Raw genomic sequence first — 25,905 nt, forward strand, 5'->3', positions numbered from 1 at the left:
AATGATGACCTTGGAAGAAAGTCTTATCCTGCTTTCAGGGTAATAACGGCCCCTCCCCTTTCATGCGAGGAGTGTGAGTGTTCCCAGTGGGACCCCGGGCCGTAAGGACACTACAGAGGGCTCTGGGACCCTGTATCCTCTTGCCCAAGGGCCTGCCTGGCTGAGGCCAGTCTCGGAAAGAAGGGGCATGGGCCTCAATCGAGGGAGAGGTCCAGAGGTACAGGAGGGAGAAGGCTCTGTGGGCAGGGCCCTGTGTCATTGGCGATGGTCCAGGCCTGGATGAGACAGGCTTCTATATGAATGGGACCCTCTCAGCCCGCCCCCTCCCCCAATCCCTTCTCATGACCCATCTCCCCTGTGTGTCACAGCCACACGGGTCAACGGGACTTCTATTTATCACTGCCGCTCTCCTGGCCCACTCTGCTCAGGAATTCCATCAGGTTTCCCAGCCCGAGGTCCTTCTCTGCAATCGCTCCTCACCTGGGGCTCCCGCACTGGCCTTCTCCAGGCCCAGCTTTCTCCTCGCTCCTTCTGCCCCGTCCACCGGGACTGCTCTGCACACCTCCCAGCAAGCCCACCCAGGAGCCCTTCCTCCCACAGGCCTTTCCTCTCCTGCCAGCTTCTCTCACTGGGACACGGTCCTCCACGAGGACTCAGGGCCACCAGGGCAGGTCCACCTCCTGCTAGTCATTTCAGGTTCATCTGTCTGAAGAACTAAAGTATATACTAAGTGCCTGCTGTTTACAAGGATCTACATTTGGCCCCTTGAGGGAGACCAGGAAGTATAACCCAGGTCTCTGTCCCAAGGACCCAAGTGTGTTTACACGAAGGTAGTATGAACCTTTTAAAACACATACAGAAATGTAGAAAGTTTAAAAAGTGGAGATAAACGGAACAACAGCCCGAGAGAACAGAGGCCCTAGAACCAGACCCTGGGTCCCGAGTCCAGTGACGCGTGCAGTGAGGGCTCCGGAGCTGGGCTGAGGAAGGGGGACGTCGGGGCTGGGCAGATCAGGAAAGGCTCTCTGGCAAGAGGTGGACTAGCGCTGAGCCTTGGGGCGTGAATCAGACCATGAAAAGGAGCGTGGGAGAGCTGGCGGGCAGGCAGTGGCCCACAGAGGCCCAGAGGGAGAAACCTGAAAGTGGACAGAGGAAGCAGGTGGCAACTCCCACAACCGATGCAGAATTTGTGCAGCGGGCTGGTGGGAAGGTGGGCTGAACTCAGTCCTGGAGGGCCTTGAAGGGCCTTGAATGCCAGGCCAAAGAATTTGGGTTTGCTACTGAGGCAACCCAGAGGGGAGGTAGCGTGTGGAGTGGTTCACGCCCAAGCTCTGGAGTCAGATGGGGCCATTTGCTAGTTCTGTGACCTTGGGGGAGTCCAGTGGCCCTTTCTAAGCCTCACTTCATCATCTGTGTAAAAAAGGCATAAAAGGAAAATGTATCTGTTTCTACTGCAGCAACAAATTAACGTGGAAACAGTTTATTTCTAAGTCAGACTGTTTGTCTGGCGTGGATGGGAGGACCCCTCTCTGTAGCCACGCGGGTGCACACTGCATTCCCTTGGTCCCTGCAGCAGGGAGGAGACAGCGGGAGATTAAGCACCAGATCCTCTCTGCTAAGTTCCAGAGTGAGCCCATCGGCCAGAACTAGCTACATGCCCCACCTCACTGCCAGGAGGCTGCAAAATGTGGGGAAGCAGCTATGTGTGTGTTTGCCACAGGGGAGAGCAACGGGGATATGGTGGGGAGGAGATCCTGGGATTTGTACATAGAGCCTAGTGTGGAAGTACCTGCCACACACGGGTGTTAACCAGAGGGGACCAGCGGGCATCGCCACCAGCAGGGCCCAAACGCTCAGGGCCCTGCTCACCATGACTGGTGGAGGGATCTGTCTGAGGATCTCCTTGCCCGACGCCTGTCTGAAGCGTCTACAGGAATGCCGAGGGGTGTCTGGGTGCAGCCTGCCCCACCCAGGCACAGGCAACAGCATGCCTGCTGTAGACGTGGAGTCCAGCACTGCCCGCGGCCATTCCGCGGTTTCCCCCGGGTAGTTGGCCAGCGTCTCTGACAGTAGAGGACCAGCCTCCTCCCCATAGGGTTCCTCTTGACTCCTGGGCACAGGGAGGTAGGTGCAGGAAGAGAACTACCCCCAAGGAGCGGCAGCCCCGAGGCCCAGACTGCCTCACCCTAAGGTTATCTGGCTTGTCCTCCAGGGTCCCAACAGAACCGCACCCACACCACCCCAGACGTGGTCCTGGGCTGCTTCCGAAATTGCTTTCTGAATTGCCCTGCTGTTTCCCATGTCTTCTTCGCTCTCCAGAACTGCAGAGGGGTTCTGATCTGGGCAGGTCACAGCTCCCAAGGCCCAGTCCCGGGTGCTGAGGGTCGGGCCCCAGGTTCCTAGCTGGGGTGTCAGCCGTGGTGCCAGCAGGGACGGAAAAGGCAGATGCCGCTGACACTGGGCACAGCCCGGGCATCTAGAATCTGGCGAAAACTCAAAGAGAATTCAGGCAACTTTTGTAACAGCAATTTTTTTTTTTAAATTGTCATTTCTTCTGCTTTCCTTTCTGATGGAAGAATACGTCTGTAGAGATTTGTGTCTCGGTTGAAGGTGACTCTGGATTTGCTAAGTGTGGCAGAAAAATGTGTTCATCGAGCAAACCTGGAGGAAGAAAGGGGGCATGAGGAGAGGTGAAATCCCTTTGTCACAGATGCTACAGAACCGTGTGATTCTCCCTTGCACTCGCTGTGACTGTGATTTTGCACTATCAGTGTGTTGATCTAATAGTATGTCTCCTGATTAGAGCGACTGAGCCACAGGCAGGGGCAGGTCTGCTTTTGCCCGCCCCTGGGGCCCAGGGTCTCGTACTCTGCCTGGCGCTCGAGAGGCAGTGCAGAAACACCGACTGGTGGCGTTAGAGCATGATTAAATGGCACAGTGATCCAAACTGATCGTCGGTCAAGGCTCTTGGGCTGAAGCCCAATTCCCGCTGAGTGTGGGTAGGAAGGTGACCCCAAATGTCCACTGTGGAGCAGTAGAGGGTGCTGACAGAAAACAGAAAGAGAAGGAGGAAGCAGTTTAACCTTTCAGTCAGCATTTTGTAGCCATCATTCCTAAGAAGGATGCTAATCTAATTCACAAAGACTCGATGGTGCCTGCCATCCTCTCCAGATCTAAGATTCTACTCTGTTTCTTGCTGAATCTTAAGCTCTGCCAGACCCTTCAAAACAGCAAAGGTGCCTGAAAGAGGCCCCTTCTATCTCCCAAGGACTCCATCCTCATTGTCAAGTCTCTGGGAGTAATTTCTTCTCATTTGCCAGGCATAGAAAACTCACAGAAGCCAGAAAAGGAAGGGACGGAGTGGGCTGAAACCAACAACAACCCATTTGCACTGTGTGACAGTTGAGATGCAAATAGATGGTTGTAATGCAAATCACACCAAAAAAAATCTCAAGGAGAAGGCCCCAGGAGTCAGCCTTGGTGTGGGAGCTCATCTCTGAGTTTCAAATGAAAGGCTGTGGCAGCTTCATTCCCGGTGCCTGGCTGCTGGGCGGTCTCTTGTCTCTTCCTCGGAGCTCTGGGAAGCTACGGGAAGCAAGCAGCACCCTGGTTCCCTTGGATTCCACCATATCTTTCCCCACCCCTGCCCGCAGCACGTTCTTCTTCTTCTTCGTGTTTTCTCTGCATAGTTAACATTTCCCCTCCCGGTCTTGCCTGTGACCCTCCCTGTCCTACCTGCAGCTGAGCCAGCAGCCCCAGGGGTTATTGGGAGGGTTGGGATTTTCTGTTCCCTAGTTCTCAAAACCTGCTCCAATCTGGAAGTGAGTGGATTATCTCTGTCTTGCATCTTGCCTCTGAAGGGTTGTGGGAGGGAGGCAGGAAGACCATGCCTCTGGCTGCTTTACAAATTCCAGCAACAGGTTTGTTTTTAAAAACTGCTTTTGCACAGTACATGACCCCTCCCAAATGACTCAGCTAAAAGCGGACAGTCCCTCTCACCTGCCTGCCGGTCGGAGAAGCGCCCTCGGTGTACATCCTGTCTTTCTTCTCAGGAGCTGGGGGCGTTCGATCCACTTTATTTCTGCCTCTTTCTGACCCACAGCTGCTCAGAACATATCCTGGGGGACACTTTTGCAGAGGGACAGGGTCAGCGAGGGGGAGGGGTGTCAGCATTCGCCCACAGAGGCCTCTACCGCCTGGTTCTGGCTGCTTCTGGAAATTGGAATCGTTTCAGAACGGCCTGCAGACCTCACTGATTTGCCTCCCGCCCCCTTTCGGAGGGACTGTATGGAAATGTGCACAGGTGGTGGGGGCTAGGCATTCATTCACTCGACAAACATTGGCACCTAGTCTGTGCCGCACACTGGGGAGACGGTGCTGGAGACGGTGCTGGAGACGGCGCCCCTGGCCTCCCCGAACTCCTTTGTCTCCCCAGTGGGGAAGCCGGAAGAATAAGCACCAGCATCATTGCAGGTGGGCATGAACGTCAAGAAGTCAATAGACAGGGTGAGTGATGGGCTGGGGCAGGGGGCTCTCTTCAACTCAGGGGTACAAGAATGTCTTCCAAGCAGGTGCCAGGAGAGCAGGGGTTCTGTGGTGCAGAGACGCAGCCAGTCAGAGCTGCGGAGGGAGGACACCTGCAGTGGGTGTGCCCCAGCAAGGGCAGAGGTCCCCGGAAATGGCCTGGCATTTTCAGGGAGCAGAAGAGAGGCTCCTGTGGCTGGCCAGGGAAGCTTGAGAGGCCGGTAGGGGGTGAGGCTGCGGTCATCCCCAGGCGCCAGGCCAGGCCCTGCCTGCCACAGGAAGGTGTCTTTCTCTTATTCTGAGCCCGGTGGGGAGTGAAGGAGGTGACGTGTTCTGAGTCATCTTTCTTAAGTCATGTGATTGCCGTGTGGAAAATGGACTATCAGGGGCCAAGGGTGGAAACCCGGAAAGGCAATGAAGTCTCCCCACACACAGCTCCCCCACCTCCCCTGACCACCTGTCCCAGCCCGCGAGTGCTGTCTAGCATCTGTGTTGAGGCTTTCTTGCAGTTTAGCCATTCTCTTTGTAAGTTGTTTGTAAGAAACCAGGAACCCCAGTCCCTTATAATGAAACCTGAAAGGTTCAGTAGAAACTGCCTTCAGAACTCTTCCCAGGAGGACACGGAGTGGCCCAGTCCCACCTCAGCTCTGCTCCTCACCCTCAGAGTGATTCCAGGCGTCAGGTCCCCACTCTGGGCCTCAGTGTCCACCTCTGAAAACCATGCATGGAACCGGTCATTCTTAGTCAAGACTACACATCCTAACATTCTTTTGGTCCAAGAGGACCTGGGGGTGGACAGGAGAGTGCCACCTGAGCTTCCGTCTTCACTCCCGCCCCTGACGTTGGCTCATCCTCCCTTCCCTCAAATCGCTCCAGCTGCCTCTGCCCCCCACTCTGGGCAGAGAGGCCTGGCACCTCCATGGGCCCCACCCCCCACCAACCTTTCCCAGCCCACCCATGTGCATATTTATTTGGTACCACAGGTTAGAGAGAGAGAGAGGCAGCTGAGTGGTTAAAAACAAGGGCTTTGAAGCCAGTCTGCCTGGGTTCAAATCCTAGCTCTACCACTTTTGATCTGGGTGACCTTAGAGAACTTATTTATCCTCTCTGATTCTGTTTTCTTATCTGCAGAATGGAGACAATAATAGTACCTGCCTCACAAAGCTCTTATGAGGATTAAATAAGTTAACATGTGTATTTAGAACGGTGCCTAGCCTATAAAAAGCACTCTAACTTTTAACTGTTTTTATTACCTTCAGCCCTGAGAGGTATGTGTATTATTGTGTCCTTGCCAGGGAGGAGGAAGTCAAGGCTCAGAGAGGTTAAGAGGCTTCCCCAAGGCCACACAGACAATGGGTCTCAGAGGTTGGCCTTGAACTCTCAATCCTGTGCTTCCTGCAGGTATTTTGAGCCTCCCCAGTTGCGGCCATGGCTCCCCATTCTCCTCAAAGTTTTGGTCCCACCAACCGGGTGGGTCTCCCACCTCCAGTGAGGCTGGTGGGAGGGAGGGGGAAGGTAAGGCAAGGAGGACGTGCCTGCACTGCAGAGGTGAAGAGACAAAACTGTCGGGAGCTAATTCCTATTTCAGGCAGGAGATGACATGATTCATTTGTTTGAGGGGCAAAGAAAAAAAAACAGAGAGAATTACCCACCTCCCCAAGGAGAAAACATCACCAAATAAATAAATAAAAGAAAGCAAACGACGGGAGAAAAGGCCGCATTCCAGAACGCTGGGTTCATTTGCAGGGATGGGGAGCAGGAGCGGGACAGTGGGAAGGGAGATTGTTCTGGTTCCCCTGCTAATCTTGGCACGATTTTTATCCATCACCCTCATTTTCCATTCCACATGTGTCCCAGGCCTGTCAGAGAGCCCAGCCCGCAACCTTGTATTTATTTAAATTTATTTTCGTATTTGTTCTTGTTAGTCAGTGTGTCCAGCCTGCAGTTTCTCTGACTCCCCGCCTCACGCAGCCCCCAAGGATGTGTGGCTGCAGGCCCCTCGGGCCCCTCCCAGGCTTCCTTTCAGTCCAGGGCTTCTTGGCAGGAGTGGGGGTCCATTGAACCCCCAAGGCATCCGTGACCCTGGGTGGAGAAAACTCTGCCTCTTTATTTTCACTGACCTCTAAGCGAACTTGAGCACTCCTTTTAATTACGAAAAATGAAACAAACCGCAGTGGCATTAGTGGTACCTGTGACTTTGACCCCAAGAGAAATCTCAGATATTTTCACATTCATATTACAGGTGTCCCAGGGATCTCAAAATGTCATTTATATTCATCACGACTTTGAAATTACAGCTTCTGTTAGACCCACTGCCAAATCTTTCTGTTTAATGCAATACAAGGTACATAATTCTACTATAATACCCCTTTAAACTACTTTGACTGTATTTCAAAATAATTAGTTGACTTGGTGGTCTCACGTATTTTATTTTATGCAATTAAAAATGGTAGTCTGAGAGGCCCCCGGGCTTTCCCACGCTGTCAGAGGGGTCCGTGGCACACAAAACAGTGAACCCCCTTTATTCCCTGTGCTCACTAACTGCCACCCCTCAGCCCAGCTCCCCCTCATTCAGTTTTGTCCCGAAGCTGACACCCCACAGGTTCTGAGTTGGCGTCCTGGGCCACAGCTCCTTGTGGGGCGGGGTAGGGATGGGGTTGGGATGGGGTCAGGTCGGAGCAAGGGGGCTCCACGCCACACATTCAGCTGAGGGTCCATTTTCTGGTGCTGGAGCCTCTAGACCTCCGGGCCCCATAAGTTGGTCACCAGCACCCAATTTGCAGCAGAGACCCAGGAAATGTACATCCCTGCCACCCCAGGGCCTGAAACTCTTCCCACCCGCTGATCAGAAGACACAGGGCACGGACCTCCGCCTTCCTGTTTTTCCAAAGCAATTTGAACTAGAAACCAAACTCTAGAAGCCGTGGAGAGAGGTGGGGGAGAGAAGGAAGGGCGGGCTGGCTGGCTACCAGCACCCGCGGAGGCAGACGCAGCTTCCTGCTCTTTCTGTGGGTGTATGATCGCCCAGTTATCCAGGCCCTTCTTTCCCCTCCGTTGGGGAGGTAACAGGGTTCTGACTAGAAACCACCCACCTCCCACTGAATCCCCTGGGAGGAGTGAGGGAAGTGACTGAAATGCCTCTAACATCCTGTACTCTCACCCTGTGAAGTAAAGCTGAGAGGAGGTAGGGGGTGAGGGCTGAGGTCCAGGGAGCAACCGAGGTGAGGCACAGGGAGGTGTGAGGTCAGTATTGCCTTGTCCCCGTTCCCCCAGCCAGAGTGCCCATCTGGCTGCTCCTATGTGTAGGAGGTTCTCCCGTGGTTTTGTGGCATAGCAGGTGTTGTGTCCACCCAAAGTGAAGTCAGCACAGCTGGTACCTGGCATCCATGGCTCCTGGGTGAGCACCTTTGTCCCCATGTCCCTCCTCCCCTGGCAGAGGGCAGGGGTTCGCTTGCAAGCCCTCTATTGCCTCACAGCGTCAGCTCACAGTTCTAGGGTTTCTCCCCCAAGATGAGGCTCTCCAGGAAAATATCGTCCACTTCAAAGCAAAGCAGCTCTGGAGGGGAAGCCGGGGTGGGGGCTGGGGAGGAGCAGGGCAGCCCTGCCTGTGCTTTTCCCATTAATTTCTCCCCAGCTGCCTTCGCTGAGGCTCTTATTAGGACGGTGATGATTATGAGGATTTTTCTGTGCGTGGCTGCATCCCGTGGTGTGATTCCTCTCATCGTGCTGAGCTCTGACCTCCCTGAGGACCAGAGGGTGTCCTCAGCATGATCAGATACCTCCTGATTTAGTCTCATCCGTAAATCTAATTAGCATGCTGTTTACAGCAGGCACTGCAGCCCCCAGCCCCCGGCAGGGTGTGAAGCAGGCAGGGCCGGCTTTGGCAACTATAGTGCCAGGGCCCATTCCTCACCCGCTCCCTGCCCCAGCGCCCGAGGCTCAGGCCGCTCCAGCCACTGGAGGTCCTCTTCCATGTGGGGTTTGGAGGACTGGTCCTCTTCCACCCAGCTCCCTGGTGGTGGTCTCCTTCCCCATGCCCCCCACCACCCGCGCTCATGAGCAGGACTGGCATGGACGGGAGACAGTGGGACCACAACTAACAAACTTCATTGTCTGTCTCTCTCCCTCTCCTCTTGGCTGGTTCACGCCCACTGTGGTGCGTACCCTTTCACGACAGGCGCTAGTGAGCCTAGTCCTGCCCTAGAACGTGGCTTCTTCCTCCCACACTCCCTTGCCTGTCCCATTCGCCAGCTCTCACAGTGACCCTGACAGCCATCGATGGTGAGTCTTCTTTGTCCCCCTGTCTCAAAGGGTAAGGCTAAGCACAGCTCAACTGGGAGTTGTGCTTTAGTGTCTCACCCCATCTCTGTGACCATGGACTGTGACACAACCTAATCAACGAGGGACAGGGACTGAAGAGTCCCACCGGGCAGCTGTGGCGAGGGTGGGCCGCCAAGGAGGGCACAGAGCCTCTTCCCCAGAGCCAGCTCCCCGTCCTGTTCTCCCGGGCTCCTGCTGACTCTGTCCCCTGGAAGGGGACGTCAGTCCAGGGGGACGGCAGGAGGGGCAGGAGGCCTTTCCTGGCAAGGCAAGGTTTCATGTCACTCCGTCCACGCAGGCAGACCTTCCCTTCTCCGTCTCCGGGCCTCAGTTTCTGCATCTGCTACCCACTTCATTTGAAAAAGGAATTGAGAGTAAGAAGGAATTCTCAAGATCAAGGCTGTCACGTGTTTCCACCGGGTTAGCCCGTGCAGAGCACATTCTCCTCTCCTCCGTTCCGGCGTCCCGACGTGAGCCCTGAGTCTAGTGCAAACAGGCAGATAGCTCTGCTCTTCTCGTGTGAGCAGAACTGGGCTCAGAGAGGAGCCCTCCACATGAAGTCACAGTGCAGGGCCCAAGATGCATGGTGACTGCTGGAGCACACAGGGCAGTGGGCGCTCGCCAGAGATGCTCTAGAGGGACTCTTGCATTGAGTGGGAGGTGGGAATTTCTTCCTTAGTTCACTTATTCATAAACATTTGGAGCAACTACTATAGTCTGGATGTGATTCTAGGTACCATCCGTAAGGGAACAAGCGCCCAAGCCCAGCCCTCAGGCGCTTGCGTTCCAGCGGTGGAGGACTAAAGAAACAAACGAGCTCTGGCCTGTGTGGCTCAGTTGGTTGGAGCACCGTCCTGTAACCAGAGGTTGTGGGATCGATTCCCAGTCGGGGCACGTATCCAGGTTATGGGTTTGATCCCCGGTCCAGGCACCTACCATCCCAAGTCTGGGTGTGTATGAGAGGCAGCCAATCGACGTTTCCCTCTCACATCAATGTTTCTCTCTCTCCCTTCCTCTTTCCCTTCCTCTCTATAAACAATGGGGGGAAAAAATGTCTTTGGATGAGGATTTTTAAAAGAGTTTAAGAAACAAATGAGTAAATAAATGTATACTGTAGGCAGGTGCTGATGAGAGCCATGGAGAAAAAGAAAAGAAAGCAGGACAACAGGTTGAAGGAAGTGCTGGGAAGGGGGAGGGGTCAGCAGAGGCCCCTCTGATGCATGGCATTTGAGGAGAGCCCTCAGTGAAGTCGGGGGTGAGCCACGTGGGTATTTGGAGGAAGAGCATCCCAGGCAGCAAGTGCAGTGGCTCTAGGCAGGAGTGTGCCTGCTCTGCAGCCGAGGAAGAGGAGGCCCGGAGCCCACAGGAACTCAGATGGGCTGGGGCACTGTCAGGGCTGGGGGTGCACAGGAGTGAGTGAGGCAGGAAGCTACCTGAGGCGGGGCGGGGTAGTGAGCAGGCAGCAAGCGACTTGATTTGACTGAACTTTCAAAAGGATACTCTGTGTAAACAACCCAAATGGCCGTGGACTGATGAGCAGACAAAACAAAACGTGTCTCCGCACAGTGGGGTATCACTGAGCCGTTGTGACAGTGTAGTTCTGACAGATACTTGCCCCCAAAGGACCTGGAAAACACTCTGTTCGGTAAAAGAAGCCAGGCTCTAAAGGCCACATCGCGTATGATTTATTTACATGAACTGTCCAGAAGCGGCCAGTGCACAGAGACAGAAATCGGGTTAGTGATTGCAGGGACCAGGGGAGAGGGAGTGAGGAGCAGCCACGCGTGGGTTTGGGGGTTTCCTTTTGGAGTGATGCAAATGTTTGGGGATCAGATAAAGGTGGTAGTTGCACAATATCATGAATATACTAAAAACCCCTGAATTGTATGCTTTAAGATGGTTAAAATAGTGAATTTTCTCTCTAACAAATTTGTTGAAGAGAACTCTCTGGCTGCCCAGGGTGAATGGACAATGCAGGAAGGGCCACGACTGGGAGGTGGGGGCAGTAACTGGAGGTGCTGGGGAGGACTAAGAAGTGTCAGCTCCCACTGCCTCAAAGGGAGAGTCCATAGGATTTGCTGGAGTGTGTTCGGGTGAGGGGGAGGGTGGGTGGTGAACAGTTAGCGAAAGGTGGAACTCACAGGCTAGCTCTCAGCACATTATGTGTGACAAGCTTGTTAGACATCCAAATGGAAGTGCCGAGAAGGCTGAGGGGTGAGCTGGTAAGTGTCCCACAGGCAAGTCTGGGCGGGGGGAGGGGCTCCTCGTTTGTAGCATTTGGTGATTTCTGTGACGTCGGCACTCCTATCTTGGCCGAACTCTGGCAACCGATAGGACCTCCCTGGTGCTCCCAGATTCCGCAAATCTGACGGGAGCCTCTACGAGCCAAGGAGGCTCCAGCCACCACTCTGTGGCTCTGGCTGGAGAGCGAAACATAAGCGTCGCCAGGCCAACATCTGGATTGTATTTAAAGCCACAGGTCTGGCTGGGCTCACCTGCAAGTGGGTGTGGGCAGGGCGGAGAACAGGGCTGGGGCTGAGCAGCCGCGAGGCTCCCCAGTGTTGGGGGAGATGAGGATGGGCCAGTAAAGGCACCGAGCAGGAGCCACCCTGAGGGAGGTGAGGACTGAGCGTGAGCACTGGGGGGCAGGAGAACGATGGAGGCGGCGAGAGGATGGGGGGGCGGCTCTCAACAGAGAAAGGGGCAGGACTCAGAGGAGGAAGGACTAACTTCCATTAATTAGCATTTGAATATATGTTTACGTTTCTGTTTCAACATAATGACCCTTAATTGCCCTCATTAGGGAATGTCCAAATTCATTAGCATTTACAGAGCAGGCCTATCAGCCTTTTTTTAAAGAAATCCACTTGACCCTCCTCCCCCATCTGTCTTAAAACCCTTCCCTGGCACACCCATGGCTCAGCCCTGAGAGGGAAGCAGGACCCTCCTCCTCCCCCAGCTCTGGGGTCCCTGCCGACGACGTGCTAACTTGGTCCCCTACGCACAGGGCCGGGGCTGTGCTTAGGCACGCAGCCCACTGAGCTGAAGCGAGAATCAAGGGATCTCAAAGGCATTACGCAGGTGAAGACAGCCAGTCTCAAAGGCTGAGTGACAGCATGGCACTCTCGAAAAGACAACTACAGTGACAGAGGACCAGGACCTGGGGGAGCCGCAGGGTGAGCGTAGGAGCACCGCGCAGGGGGCCCTTGGGGTTCTGGGACCACTCCATGTCCTAGCTGTGATGAGGGTAACATGAGCCTATCCATGTGTTAAAATCCATAGAACTGTATACCCCAAAATGTCTATCTCACTGCACGTTAATTATAAAAATGACAATTTATTGAAGACTTCTCCAGTACCCCCCCCCCCACACACACACACAAAGATGAAGTGAAAGGCACCATCATAAGTAGCAGCTCTGGGGGACTTTCATGCTCGGCACCTTCCTTCTCCCACTGTCATTTAATTCTGCAGGCATGTAACACACCCTACTGTACAGCAGGGTAGGGGGTGCTGCAGGGCCATGAGTGCCGCAGCGGGTTTGAACCTAATTCAGCAGGCAGTTGGGAGCCACTGATGGCTCTTGAGCAGGAGTGATGTCCTCAGAGCTGTGCTTTAGGCTGATTAATCCGAACACCAGGAGGACGAAGACAGTGACCGAGGGTGACAGCAGACGGGATGAATGGGCAGGGACTGCCTGTGGGGCTTGTGGGAAAGGCAACGGTTGGAATAAGGCTAGAGTTTGGGGTCCCAGAGATGGGAGTGGCAGGCTAGGAGGAGGAAAAGATGAGAGCTGCCACCGTCTGACACCCCTGTGCTGGGCAGTGGCCAGGCCTTGCTGGTTTCGTCTTTACTGAAATTTAGTTCCTCACCTGAGTGTCCTGCACCCATCCTTGCCTCAGTCTCTTTATTTCTGTTTCTTTTAGTTACTCTTTTAATCTGATTCTCTCTCTTCTCCCTTCCCGCACTTCCTCCTATCTCTGCCTTCTGTCTGATTTTTTTCTCATATCCACACAATCACAGAACACGCATGTGGCCCCCTCATTCATGCATTTATTCCTTTGTCCATCCGACCACAGTCATCACGCGGCCAGTACACGTGTGCCTTGGGAGGTGTGGAATGTATGAAGCCAGGGGCGCTCTTTGCAGCTGTGTCCAGGCTCGACTCTGAGAGGCCCAGTGGCAGCTGACTGACATGCAGGGCTATCGCCAGGCATGGCCATCCATCTGCCTGGAGCTCAGTGCTCTGTCTCAGCCCAGGACCCACTTCTGAGGGCATTTGTGGTGTATTTGTTCACAGGGAAGGGGACCCAGATCTGGCAGCTTCACTGGCAGAGGGCTAGGAAGGGAAGGGAGATGAAATCTCCTCCTTTCTTTTGGCTCCCAGGATCCCAGGCCTCCCCCGTCCATGGCCTCTAAACAGCCATGAGCTCTGTCCTCCAGGCCTCCCAAAGGCAGTCGGATCCCTCATTTTGAAAGGCAGCCCAGAGAAGGCAGAGTTTACCTGAGGTCACAAAGCATGTCAGCTCGGGGATCCCTCCTCTCTCCCACCCCCTCTAGGCCTCTCGGTCGCTTCCCTGCCACACAGAGGCCCAGGGAAGACGGGCTGGCTGTTGGAGAGGCAGAGGAATACAAAGTGGTCGGATTAGCAGCAGGCGGTGTCCCCCTCCTGCTTTCCATAAGGCAGTTAGATTTCTTTGCCTGGTCACACATTTCTCTCTCTGTGGGAAGAGGGAAATAGTTTTAGCATGGCAAGTAGACAGAGCCAGGCAGCTGCTGCGTGCAAGGCCCAGCTCTTCGCTCTGCACCCCACCCCACCCTGCTCCTCTGCCAGAGTCCCCTAGAGGTCCTGGGGAGAAAGCAGGGGGCTGGACGCCCCCTCGGCCAGCCATTGAGACTCGTCCCCCTCCTGCAGGGAACCTGTCTCAGGTCACGTGTTCCTTCCCAGACAGAAGGGGCCCCAGAGACAGGGAAGGACAATTCTGGGCTTGGAGCACACTGGGGTGCACATCCTTTTTCCTGCATTTTGGATTCTCCTCTCTGCCCACTGAGAACATTTACACTCCGCTTTAGCTCCGGCCCCGATCCCAGTGCAAACTCCAGTGCAGAATTTGACGGCAGAGTGAAGGACGGGTGTGAAGCCAGGTATGGGGCTGAGGCCCAAGTTGGCATATGCCGATCAGGATGGCACACCTTGAAGTTAGGAAAGTGGCCACCTGTGTTGGGAGGCATGCCTGGGTTCCAAAGCAGGTCTGTGAGGAAGGAATTGTTAAGCTTTCCACTTGGGGTAGCATGCCTTTCAAATAGGGGTGCAGGAGGGAGGGAGGGAGGAAGGGAAGGAAGAAGGGGGCCTGGCCTCACCCCCTTGGGATCTTGGCAGGGGGTGGGACGTGTTGTCCTGGAATTAAGCCCCATAAACCCCGCGTGGCCCCCTCTGTCCTTTGTGTGAATCACCTGTCCAGGTGGCCTATGACAGCACAGGCCGGGGGGGTGGGGGGGGTGGCGGCAGGAGGCTAGAAAGGTCCCTGTAGCCCCGGTCCACCACACAAAGCTTGCCCTTTGACTGACGTGCCCACGAGGCACTATTAAGGGGAGCCTAGCTCTCCTGGCCAGTACCCCTAAAGCCACTCTGCTTCAGGAAGCGCCCACGGGGCTGACTGCTCTTGAGGCCCAGGGCGGCCAAAAACTGAATCCTACCAGAAATGCCTATTTGCTTGAAGCAGAGAAAAAGGGTCAGAGTGGCCAGTTTCAACTTTTGAGATGGGTACAATGAGCTTTGCTGTATCTGGTAGACATGGGTGGCAACTGTGACACCCCCCGCAAGGTGGGACCCACCCAGAAGAATGGCCACCAGGGCTGAGCAAGGGCAGTTCGCCAGTGTGCACCTGTCCTCACCGGTCAGGACCAGCCCCTGCGTGTGAGCTGCGTGGTGGCTGGAGCCTCTGAGGTCACGCCGCCTTTGGGGAGCATCCGCAGGACACGGGCTAGTGCGGTTGGAACTGGATGCTCAGAACCCCTTGTTTACCGCACCAGGTGCTCGACCTCCACACCTGGACAGTGGTGCCAGCTGACCCCTAGGGGGCTCTCAGACACAGCTGGTAGAGCTAGGGGCCAACTTTCATGGTTTGCCTGAGCTGCCCAGGTGTTAGCACTGAAACTTCTAGGTGCTAGGAACCCTCTCCGTCCCCAGCGAACTGGGTCAGCTGGCGCCCCATCCTCCCTGATTCAGGCCTGAGAGGTGTAGAGAAACCAGAGTAGAGAAACTGAGGCTCTGAGCCAAACAATCCTGGGATGTGGAAAAGAGATAGCAGAGCTGACCTACCACCATGTGACATGGGCTTTGCTGGGTCCCTGGAGTGAGGGCTCTGCCTGGGAAACGGGGGCGGGGGGGAGTGCAGCAGGAGGCAAGGAGAGAGACGGGTGGTCCAGTGTAGCTGGGCTTTGGAAGTGTGAGAATCCCATGGTGCACTGGGATGCTGGGCCACAAATGGGGAGAACAGAATTGGAAAGCAAGTATCTTAAAGCAAGTGCCTGATACACCTTATAGTTCCTTTCCCAGAAGAGCTGGGCTGGCTGGCAGGCCAATCAATGGACGAGATCCTTTCTGAGGGTGAGAGCGGAGGGGAGGAGAAGGGAGAGGGGAGGGAGGGGGAGAAGAGGAGAGGTGCACCTGCCCAGGTGAAGAGCACCTGCCCACCTCGTACAGTTTCTATAGGCACCTCTTCTGTAACACGTCCGTTTGATGAAATTGACAGCTCTCTAGTATTCTTTGCCCAAAGTGCCTGATGCCAATCGGGTTGAATTAGATTTCACAAGGGTTTTTGCAATACGTGGAATTCACCAGCAAATTACTCTTAAAGAGGGAAAATCAATCATTTGGAGCAGAGATAAGCTGAAGGCAAAGCAGCCTGGGATTGATCCCGTCTGTGCAGGCGTGTGTGGAATCCGACAGATAACCTGGGAGGGGGGGTAGGAAGGGGAGGCTGGCAGAGGGACAGAGGACGGGGGAGGGAGAGAAAGGGAGGGCAGCAGGAGGAGGAGAGAGAAGAGAAATGGAGGGAGACAGTAAAGGAGAGAGGGAGAAAGGGGGAAAAAGAAAGGTGAGGGGGAAAAGGGAAAAGCAAGGAGAAGAGTGATAGAAAAAAGGAAAGAAAGAGGAGAGAGGGAAGAGAGGAGAGGACACGAAGAAGAGAAGGAGACAGACGAGAGGAGAAAGGGAGAGAGGGGAGTAAGAGAGAAGGCACAGAGGGCGGGGAGGGACCCCAGGCTGGAGGAGCGGACGCAGTTGAAAGAGCGCAGCAGGTATGCGTGGGTTCTCAGAGAACCGCCCAGTGCCCACTTCTCGCTTTGCAGATCCCGAAACTGAGGCCCAGCAAGAACAGAGGGTTTGCCCCAGTCACACAGGGACAGTGACAGATCCAGAGGAAACAGGTTCCAGACCTCAGGGCCACGCTGCTCAAGGGCCCAAACCACAGAGGGGCTTGGGAAGGGTTTCAGGTGGGTGAGAGCCTGAAATGAGGGCTATTTCCTTAACCCTGATGCAGGCCCAAGAGGTGGCCCTCTCCCCGAGTGGGAAAATGGAGGCTCGGGTGGCTAGCTGAGCATGGAATGCTCCAGAGAAAGAGCAGGGCTGAGCTACCACCACGTGACTTGGGCTTTGCTGGGTCCCGGCATCGGAATTCTGTGACTAAGAACAGGAAGAGACGGGAGTGACCCTTACCCAGGAATTGCCGGGGAAGTGCCAGCCTCAGGACCCCCAGACTCTGAAACTTGGAAGGTCCCTGGGGGTAGAGGTGGGGTTAGGGGACAGTGACCACCAAGGGGCTCCTTCCCATCGTCCCCTGGACCCCAGCTTCCCAGTGGGCAGCCTGGTGCACTGGGCACGAGACAGCTGCCCTGGGGAGGTAGGGCCAGAGAAACGTGACCCCCTTAGGTGTGGGGGGGGGGCGGTGTAAGGAGAAGCTGCAAGCTTTGAGGTGAAGGGGTGAGGAAAGGCCGGCCCCCTGCCGAGGTTCACTTGGCATGTCTGGTTGGAGTTAATTAAGTGAAAGGTAGACGAAAGAGTGATAAAGAATCTTCATGGGGCTTTGATTTTCTGCCACTCCATAGCATGGATGAGACCAACAGAGCACTGGAAGAGGGACGGAAACCTTAGGGGGACACCCAGATGGGGTGTCCCCTCACCCCTGCACACTTCCAACCCTTTGCCCCTTCTCTGCTTGCCCCTCTCATTCCTGGCCAAGGTCTAGAAGCCAGCCCCTCCCCCAGCCCCTTCCTTCTGGAACAATAATAATAACTCTTCTTTATTGGGCATTTACTCTGTCCCAGGCCCTTGACAGAGGTTTTGTAGCTCACCCACAATAGCCTCATCAGGTAGCCTTTACTCTGCCTACTTTGCCGATGAGGAAACTGAGGCTCAAGGAGGTAGAATCCTCTGGGCAAAGTCACACAGCGGCATGGGCAGTCCCCAAATCTGAGGTCCGGCCCAACACCAAAGGCTGTGTGCTTTTAGCCGCCAGTGAAACATAGCGCTTCACACCCTGGCACCACTGGCCCCGGGGCTCTTCCCCGGCCTGAGTCTGGACAGGGCTTCTGTGAGGGCGGCACTGACTCTCGGGGCCCATCTCTGCGCTCCGGGTCCCCAGTCTGGTTCCCAGCTTGGGTGAAGGGTGTCCCACCAGCCCACAGCACTCCTTGGGTGTCTCTCGAGGTCCCTAACCCATCTCTGTCTTGATTCACTACACAGCACCATCCCCCCCATATAAAGACCACCTTGGTCCTTGCTACCCTTCTTCCCTAGCCCACCACGCATTTGCATTAACCTGGTCTTTCCTCTCTGTTAAAAGGAATTAAGATCCCCTGCAGGGCACGTTGTAGTTCACAGGGTGGGGTGAGTGTACCCTAGCATTTGGGGTACAAAGGAAAAACGCACTCAGCGCTCCTGCCACTGGGGAGCCTCGTGTCTAAGGTAAGAACAATAACTCAGGTGTCACCCGCAGAAACACGGTAGAGGGAGGTTAAATCCTGTAGGTGCACCTTCTCCCCCGTACTTCACAGATAAAGAAACTGAGGCTCCGGAAATAGCAGTGAGTTGCCCGAGGTCACACAGCTAGGAAGTGACAGGGCACGTTCCCACACCCTGAACCCTGCTGTCTCCACTGACTGCATCACACCACAGAGTCACCGACCCAGCTGCTACGCTGACGGAAAGTGGGGCGAGATGAGCATCTCTGAGGGGCCAACTGGCGCCCCCATCTGCAGGAGGTGCCTCTGGTCCGGGAGGGAGCACCAGGCAAGAGCCAGAGGGATGAAGGAGGCATCTGCAGACCTCACGCTGCAGGGAAGGAGTCTGGGGGGTGGGCCAGTGTCCAGAGCCCGCAGGTGGTGACCGAGGGGCGTACTGGAGAGAAGTCGGGCCAGGATCTGAGGAACCCGGGACACCCACGCGAGTCCACCCGCAGGGGCGGTCCGATTCTGTCTTTAAGGGGAGGGAAAGCCCCACGTGGGGCAGTCCTTCGTGTAAGCCCATTCTGGGCCCCCGCAGGGACGGTGTCAGCGTTCCGCAAACAGATGCTGGAAGAAGACCCAGCCCATAATAAACTCTCGGTAAATAGTGGAAAAACAACCCGAGGTCAATTCCCGGAGCCATTGAGATGGCCGCAGCAGACAAAGAGCGTCCTTTCTGGGCAGTGCCTACCAGCCCTGACGGCTCTCAAGGCCACTTCTCCACTTCCAGCAGGGGGTAGGGGGGTGGGGGGACAAGGTTTGAGGGAGCTGAGGGACAAAGCCCCTTCTGGCGGCGGCTGATAACGCGGGGGCTGTTGCGCTGCCCTCCGCGGGGGGCGTCAAGACTTCAGTCACCAGAAGCAAAGCACGGCTCGCGGGCTTGCAGCATGGGGTGGGGACCGGCGGAGACGAGGAGTGGCCTTTTCCCTCCCAACAAATAAATAAAGCCGAGCCATCGAAGCCCCGTGGGCAGCCGCCGGCTCCCCAGCCCGGCGAGGGGAGGGCGGGCGCTGCTGCTCGCTCCGGGACCCGCCGCTGCCAGCTATCAGCCTCCTCATCGCCTCTCCCCGCTGGAAGAGAATTTAATCCACCGGGTTCCTCTCCACACACCCTGGGACTCCTTTTGATGTTCCTCTTTATCTCCCTTCCCAACAGAATTGCCCCTCAACAGCTCCAAGAGGGCCTCCTGCCTTCCCCCAACTCCCTCCCACCGCTCCACCGAGCGGTCCCCCTGCCGGGCCTGGCAGTGAGCGAGGGCGGAAGGAGGGCTGCACCCTCCACCGTCCCCGCCTTTCTAACCTCCGCCCCGCTCCCCGACCTTGGGAGAGGTGGGGTTTGGAGAGTGGGGGAGGAGTGCAGTGTTTTGCAGTGGGAGGGGCACTTGAGAGGCCAGGGAGGGTGGGGTGATCAAGAGCTTAGACTCTGCAGGACTCAAGGTTGACTCCTTTGATGGCAGCTGTGAGGTTTGAACAAGTTACCCTCTCTGGCATCAGTTTCCTTCTGCAGAAAGGGGGTGGCCTGCTGCTGCTGCTGCCCCTGGGGGGCTGTTGTGAAGACTCAGGTTAAGGCATGTGAGCATGTAGTTGGTGCTCAATAAGTGGAAGTGGCTGTTATATGAAGCCCCTGCCCAGGGCTGCAGCTAATAGGGGTTGTTCATCAACTGAGCGAACTGGGTGGGGGAATGTCACACCCACACCTCCCGAGGGGCTGTCACAATCCAAGTCCCAGCAGGTACTGGACCTCTGGGCAGGTTCTGAAGGGGCAGGCTGAGCATTTGAGGGGGCTCAGCCAGAAGGTGGCTCTGGAGCCTCAGGGCAGCGGTGTGAGGGGTCCTGACCACTGCAGCATCAGGCCTGCGTGACCTCGCAGCTGCTGGTGGCGGGTCAAGGAAAGGGAGCAGACCTCACGCATTGAGACCTCGCCTAAAGGGGCCAGGAAGCCCTAAGCGGCAGGACACCCGGCGCTCCTGCCTGGCCAGGTGCACAGCTGAAGCCGCACTGAGCCCCCTACCCCTTCCCAGGCACCTCCGCAGCCCCTCCCTCTGCCTGTGCGCAGTGGTTGCAGCTCCAGCCTCCCCCCCTCCCCGCCCCAGAGGGTCTAACTCAGCTTTCTCTCTCCTGCTGCTCATCCACCACATCTGTCTGACTGATTGTCTTCACTGAACACAGACTCGCTCCTTCCCTTGCCTTGCTTCCTCCTGGTGATTCTCAAACTTCCGCGTGTATCAGAGCACCAGGAGAGCTTGTTAAAACGGTGCTGGGCCACATCCCTGAGTTTCTAATGCTGCAGAACTGGGCGTGGCCCCCAAATTTGCATTACTAACAAGTTCCAGGTGAGGCTGATGCAGTGGTCCCTGTGCCACACTCAGAGAACCTCTGGGCTACCCTCGTAGTTCTCGTCCTTCGTTGGATGCACGTTAGAAAGAATAACCTGGAAAGCATTACGAAATCCTGACATCTGGTCACTTTCCTCCCCTTCCACCCCAAAAGTCTGATTTCCTGGGTCTGGAGTATGGCCTAGGCATGGGAATATTTTAAAGCTCCCTGGGTGATTTCGATGTGCAGCTGGTGGAGAACTTCCACTCTGCCTCCGCCCTGCATCCCTGTGTATGAAGTCTTCCTGACGCAGGCTGCGCAATGTGGCGCCTTCAGGGGCATTGGGAACAATGCAGCTGTCTAGCTCCGCCCCTGGTAGATCCTGACACGGGGCCCTGGGTACCTGCGTTTCTGTGTAGAGCCCACTGGCAAAGCCTCCCATTATCTCAGCAATCAGGCCAGCTTCCCTACACGGGCCCTTCACAAATCAGCTCACTTGTTGGTCTCATCATTAATTATTCATTCCCAGCTCCATGCCTTTGCCTAGGCCAGTGGCTCTCAAATGGTGGTCTCAGACCTGCAGCGTATCGGCATTACCTGGAACATACTAGAAATGCAAATTTATGGGCCCCAACCCAGACCTGCTGAACCAAATATTTCTGGGGGAAGGCGACAGCCTGGTTTAACAGCCTCCGGGTGACTCAGATATCCCAAATGGACTAAGAACGAACTTAAATCCACTTCCTGCATCTGGCATCCCTTCTCTGTGAGTCCACTTTCCTTTCCTTCATTCCTAAAGCCAGTTCAGAACTCCCCTTCCCCGGGCAGCCTCCCCTGCTTAAGCTCACCTGCTGGCGTGCTCTTGGTTTCGCCCCTCAGTGCTCAGCATGACCATCGCCATTTGCTCTGCTACCTCCCTTTGCACTGGAGCTGCAGCTGGGGGACACCAGCATCAGGCCCTGACTCTACTGCCTGTAGCCTGAAGGCATCCCATCCCGGGAGCTTGTCCTCACTGTGCCACCAGCCACCCATGCAGCCTTGGTTGGCACATTCCACCTCTCGGAACCTCATTTCCTCTGGAGGGCTTTCCCAGCTCTGGCGTTCTTTCTTCTCCACCCTATGGCCTGTGGGAGGAGGATGCACAGAGTAATGGGTGAGGAAAAACTGCTGAAGCCCCATCACTTTCTGAGCACCTACTGTGTGCCTGCTCCCACGTGGGTTTACACTGCCTGAGGCGTGGTCTGGGGCCTCAAGGGGCCCCTGACATTCACAACCACCTCAGAGGGTTAGCCTGTGCTGATTCTGAGCAGTGCCTGGCAAAGAGTGGATGCCCAATAAATGTGTGCGGTGCTGTTCGTTTTTAACATCATTCTCTGTTTGGACACTTACGGAACAATCTCCGAGCATAGCTTTAAGAAAAAAAAAAAAAAAGTCCAACACAGAGCCACGTGTATAGTGTGCTTCCACTGGTGTCACACGGGAGGCGCTGATGCACAGAGCTCCTACCAGCACGGCTTCCTGGGGAAAGAGACCCAAGGCGGGGTGGGGGGTGGGTGGGGTGGGGGAGGCTCTCAGGTGGCCGGGGCCATGGGGAAAGGAAGATGGTTGTGTGCCCTTTACACTTTTGAATTATGTGAATGTTTCCCACGCCTATGTTTATTATGTCTTTCTGGGTTAAGAAATTTAAAACATGACAATGCTGGGGGAAAACATTTCCTACAGGGGTTTTGTCCAGGCTCCTGGGAGTAGGACATAGGGACGTGGCCCTTCCTAGCCCAGCCTCCCCCATCCCCCTTCCCACCCCCTCTGGGTGAGGACTCAGGGAGCTCAAGGAGTCAGGACCCCCTGTCCTGCCTCCCCCTTTGTGGACTTGTCCCCCCACCTCCAGGTGTGGGGCTGCGCAGACCTCCCAATACCTGTGAGCATGCACCCCTCCTCTCACCAGCAGCCTGGAGGCCGTGGCCCATCAGAGACAGGGGGGCTGTTCCTCTGGAGCAGGGTGTGTTCCTGGAGTCTGTCCTGGCCCCTCTCCCTTAGCCTGACCTGGGATCTCACCATCTTTTCTCTGGTTCCTTCCTCCTCTCCACACCTCTCTGGCTCCTCTGTCTCCATATCCTTTGGCTGACCGACTCCCACTGATAGAACTTGGTAAGTGAGCCTGGGGAGGCATGGTGGGTACTGGGGGGAGGGATCTTCACAGGGGGTGTTGCTCCACCTGCCTGGGCACAGCTCAGCCTGCCGCACTCTCTCAGGCATCCAGGTCCTGTGGTGGAGGTTCCCCGGGTCCACGGGAGGGAGAAGGGTTGGTGTCACCGGCTCAGAGCTGTCACACTCCACCAGCTTTGGCTATTAGTGCCCCTTCGGGCATTTAATTGATCCCCTCCATCTGACAGTGGATTCCACACCAGGGAGAACGGGAAACCGCACAGCCCAACACGGACAGGGGAACGTTGCCTACACAATGTGGGGGAGCCACTCCAGGCTGGGGGCTCTGGAGGCCCCGCTGCTGGCCTGGTCCCCAAGGTTGGCAGGAGAGTCTACAAGAGCTGCCGTCCCCCGGCCCCCTTCAAACCCGCTGAACCAGTAACAGGGTGCATGCAGGCCTGCTTCCAGGCTCTCAGGAAAGGCTCAATACGGGAAGTGCTCTTGTTTTGCCAGTTTGTAGTCGTCAATGGAAAAAACTCAAGAGACTAGTGGGTAAATGTTAACGTGCACTCATTCCACAAACATACTTGAGAGCCTGTGGGACAGCTCGAGGCTTAAGAACCTTGTGACCTCTCGGGCTTTGCTGAGGGTGTCATTTCCAGGCTTCCGGGTTGCCTGGCTGCCCCCTTCTCTGCAGAAACAGGTTCCAGAAGGGAGCCCCTCAACATCCTTGGGCAACCAAGAAGAGGGGCCTGCTTCCCTTCCCAGCCCCCAGTTTTGCACACAAGCGTGTGCACAGATGGGCTGTGCTGGCACTGGGCCAGGGGTAGGGATGCATGAGGAGCAGGCGGCCCCTGAGGGGCCATCAGTAACCTACTGGGCATGTGCAGCAGGGGCCAGGAGAAGCTCTTGACTGGTTGGTTACAAAGCACGTACCACCTGCCTAGGTTGAAGGGGGTTATTTGGGAGAAATCCCCCTTTTTGTGCAGGAGGTTAAAGAGGTCGAATCACTTTCTGAGCAGGCCAGACTCGGGCCATGTCTCGCATCTTCAGCGATGGCTTGCCCTCCTGATCTGGGGACTTGGCCAACATGGAGACCTCGCACACTCCGTGTGAGCATGAGCTAGGCAGCCACGGACCCTGATCCTGGCGAGGATGGTCAGAAAGCCCTGGCTCAGAGCGAGCAACCCCTCCCTCCACCTGAAACTGTAGGCTGAAACAGCCGCTGGGCCTTAACAGGGCCTGCAAACGCCGTGGCAGCTCTGGCTGTCTGGGGTCCAGTGTCCTGCTGGCCACAGTGTGGGGGACACAGGGGTTCACTTTGCCACTCAGGCTATGGAATTATTCCCATTCCACATGTAAGCAAGCCATTGTTCTCCCTGACCAGCAGGTTCCAGAAAGAGGACAGGGAAAAGCAGTGTCCTGCTCTGTCTCATTCCCTCTCCGTCCAGCCCCACTGTAGACACTCGCTTCTCTCCTGCTTCTGCTCTCCCCTCCCTCTCCCTGCTGGGTCTTACAGCTGGAACACCCCTCTCCAACTGGGGTCACTGGGGCAGAATAAAAGTAGCAGGAGGTGGAAAATGCACCAAACCACCTACAAGGGTGCTGTGGGCATCTGACAGGGTGATGACGGGAAAAAGCTGGAGGAGATTCCCAGAGGGCCTAGACACGGGCAGGAGGGGGGTCAGGTAGCTGGGCCATGGTCATTCAGTGGAGGCTGGGGACACTGAGGGGTGAGGGCCAGGCCAGCCCTGCTCCTGCCCCTGAACCCCCTTCCACACCAAAGCAGCTCTGCCGCTCCAGCCATGCTTCAGGCCTTGGCCTCCTGTACCCCTTCTGACCGGTTTCTCTTCCATTCTTAACCCCAGGGCCTGAACAGCATGTTCGAGGTGTACCTGGTGGGGAACAACTCCCACCACTTCATCATCTCCCCCACCTCTGTCCAAGGGAAAGCGGACATTCGCATCCGGGTAGCCATCCCCCTGGACTATGAAACCGTGGACCGCTACGACTTTGATGTAAGGCCTCTCTCATTATCTTCCTGGCTGGGTGGGGGGATTTCAGGCAAGGTGGGAGGGGTGAGGTGACAGCATGCCCTTACATGACCCGTTCCACCTCTTCCCATCCTTCCCTGTGGCTCTGACTCAATGAGCCATGACAGGGGCTGGGCTGAGCCTCCCCTCTTCAAGGACAACCAGGAAATGTCCAAGAACTGAGTGGGATTCTACCAGACACCATCAAAGCCTCAAAAACCCCTCAGGAGCACTGCTGTCCGCACCCTGCCAGTAGAATCAGTGGACCCCCAGCCCTACGACCAATGATGGAGGGACTCACAGTAGCACCCCCCCGGAATGAGCAGGGGCTCTGGCAGGTGTTCTGGGCTGGGACCTGCAAAGGCCCCAGGGGGACTTATGGGGACCAAGGCTCCAGGAGCACCTGGGAGCTTACCTGGGCCCTGCTCTGCACACCCAGCTCTTTGCCAATGAGAGTGTGCCTGACCATGTGGGCTATGCCAAGGTGAAGATCACCCTCATCAATGAGAATGACAACCGGCCCATCTTCAGCCAGCCACTGTACAACATCAGCTTGTATGAGAACGTCACCGTGGGGACCTCCGTGCTGACAGTCCTGGTGAGTCCCCACTCTCCTGCAGGGCCACTGAGTTCTGGGGCCAACCATGGGGAGGCAGCCAGAGGGGTTTTGCCCAAGGAGTTTGGGCAGTCAGGGAAGGAGGTGCCCCCAAGGTCTCAGAGGTTGCAGTGTTGTTATATTCAAGCATCTGGACTCTCCTCACTGAGTTCCCTTGGCCCGGCGCAGTGTGCAACAGGGACCAGCATGAGGGAGGATGAGATTGGGCCAAGTATGCTTTGGTTCTCTGCAGTGTCTATGAAGGGACAGCACCTAAATGGGCCAGGAGCCTGGAGTCATTCTGTAATGGGAGCAGGTGCCAGCCATCTCTGAGGAGGGTGGCCCTCCCCATCTGAGATAGGAGCTAGGGAAAGAATGGGCTACTTAAGGGCACTTGGCATCCCATCTGCCCTTGGTTTGGACTTTGATAAGGGGCCATTCCCAGTGTCCATTCATATCAAACTCTTGGTTTCAAGGGACAGAAACTTGTGTTTCAAACAAATAAACAAACAAAAAAGATGGGCTCATGTAGCTCAACAGTACAAGTGATTTCAGGAATGGCTGCATCCAGACACTCAGCTGAGCAGGAATTTGACTTCCACACAAGGCTGCTTTTTTTTTTTAATTGGCAGAGAGGGACACCAGCACCCCTATGCTTACTTCTTACAAATTTATCAACCCTATTGGGAAAAAATATTTTTTTCAGTAGTTCCAGCAAAAGTCACAGAGCTGATTTTCATTGACCTGGCTTTTGGGGCCATCCTGGGGCCAGTCGTCATGATTTGGATACTCTCGAGATGGGTCATACTCCCCACTGTGGAGGCAGGGGGTGGAGTCAGCCCATCCAAATTAGATAGGCTGAAATGGGGGGGGCGGGGCTAAATCAAAGGGGCTCCTGATAGAAGAAGAAAGAGGATTGATCACTGAGCAGATCAAAGTGGTAGGTGTGTGTTACACAAACCCAGGG

General features: G+C 55.8%; 1 protein-coding gene across 1 annotated transcript in view; it reads left to right on the forward strand.

Annotated features, from left to right (window-relative positions):
• Positions 1-25,905, forward strand: part of LOC128779165 (cadherin-23) — a 327,551-nt gene that overhangs the window by 217,247 nt on the left and 84,399 nt on the right. Inside the window, exons 12-13 of the mRNA XM_053923246.1 lie at positions 24,179-24,328; positions 24,783-24,941. Of these exons, the coding sequence (XP_053779221.1) occupies positions 24,179-24,328; positions 24,783-24,941 (309 nt within the window). The remainder of the gene's footprint in view (positions 1-24,178; positions 24,329-24,782; positions 24,942-25,905) is intronic.

This window comes from Desmodus rotundus, chromosome 4 (assembly GCF_022682495.2).
Source record: "Desmodus rotundus isolate HL8 chromosome 4, HLdesRot8A.1, whole genome shotgun sequence".
In the NCBI taxonomy this organism is placed as follows: Eukaryota; Metazoa; Chordata; class Mammalia; order Chiroptera; family Phyllostomidae; genus Desmodus; species Desmodus rotundus.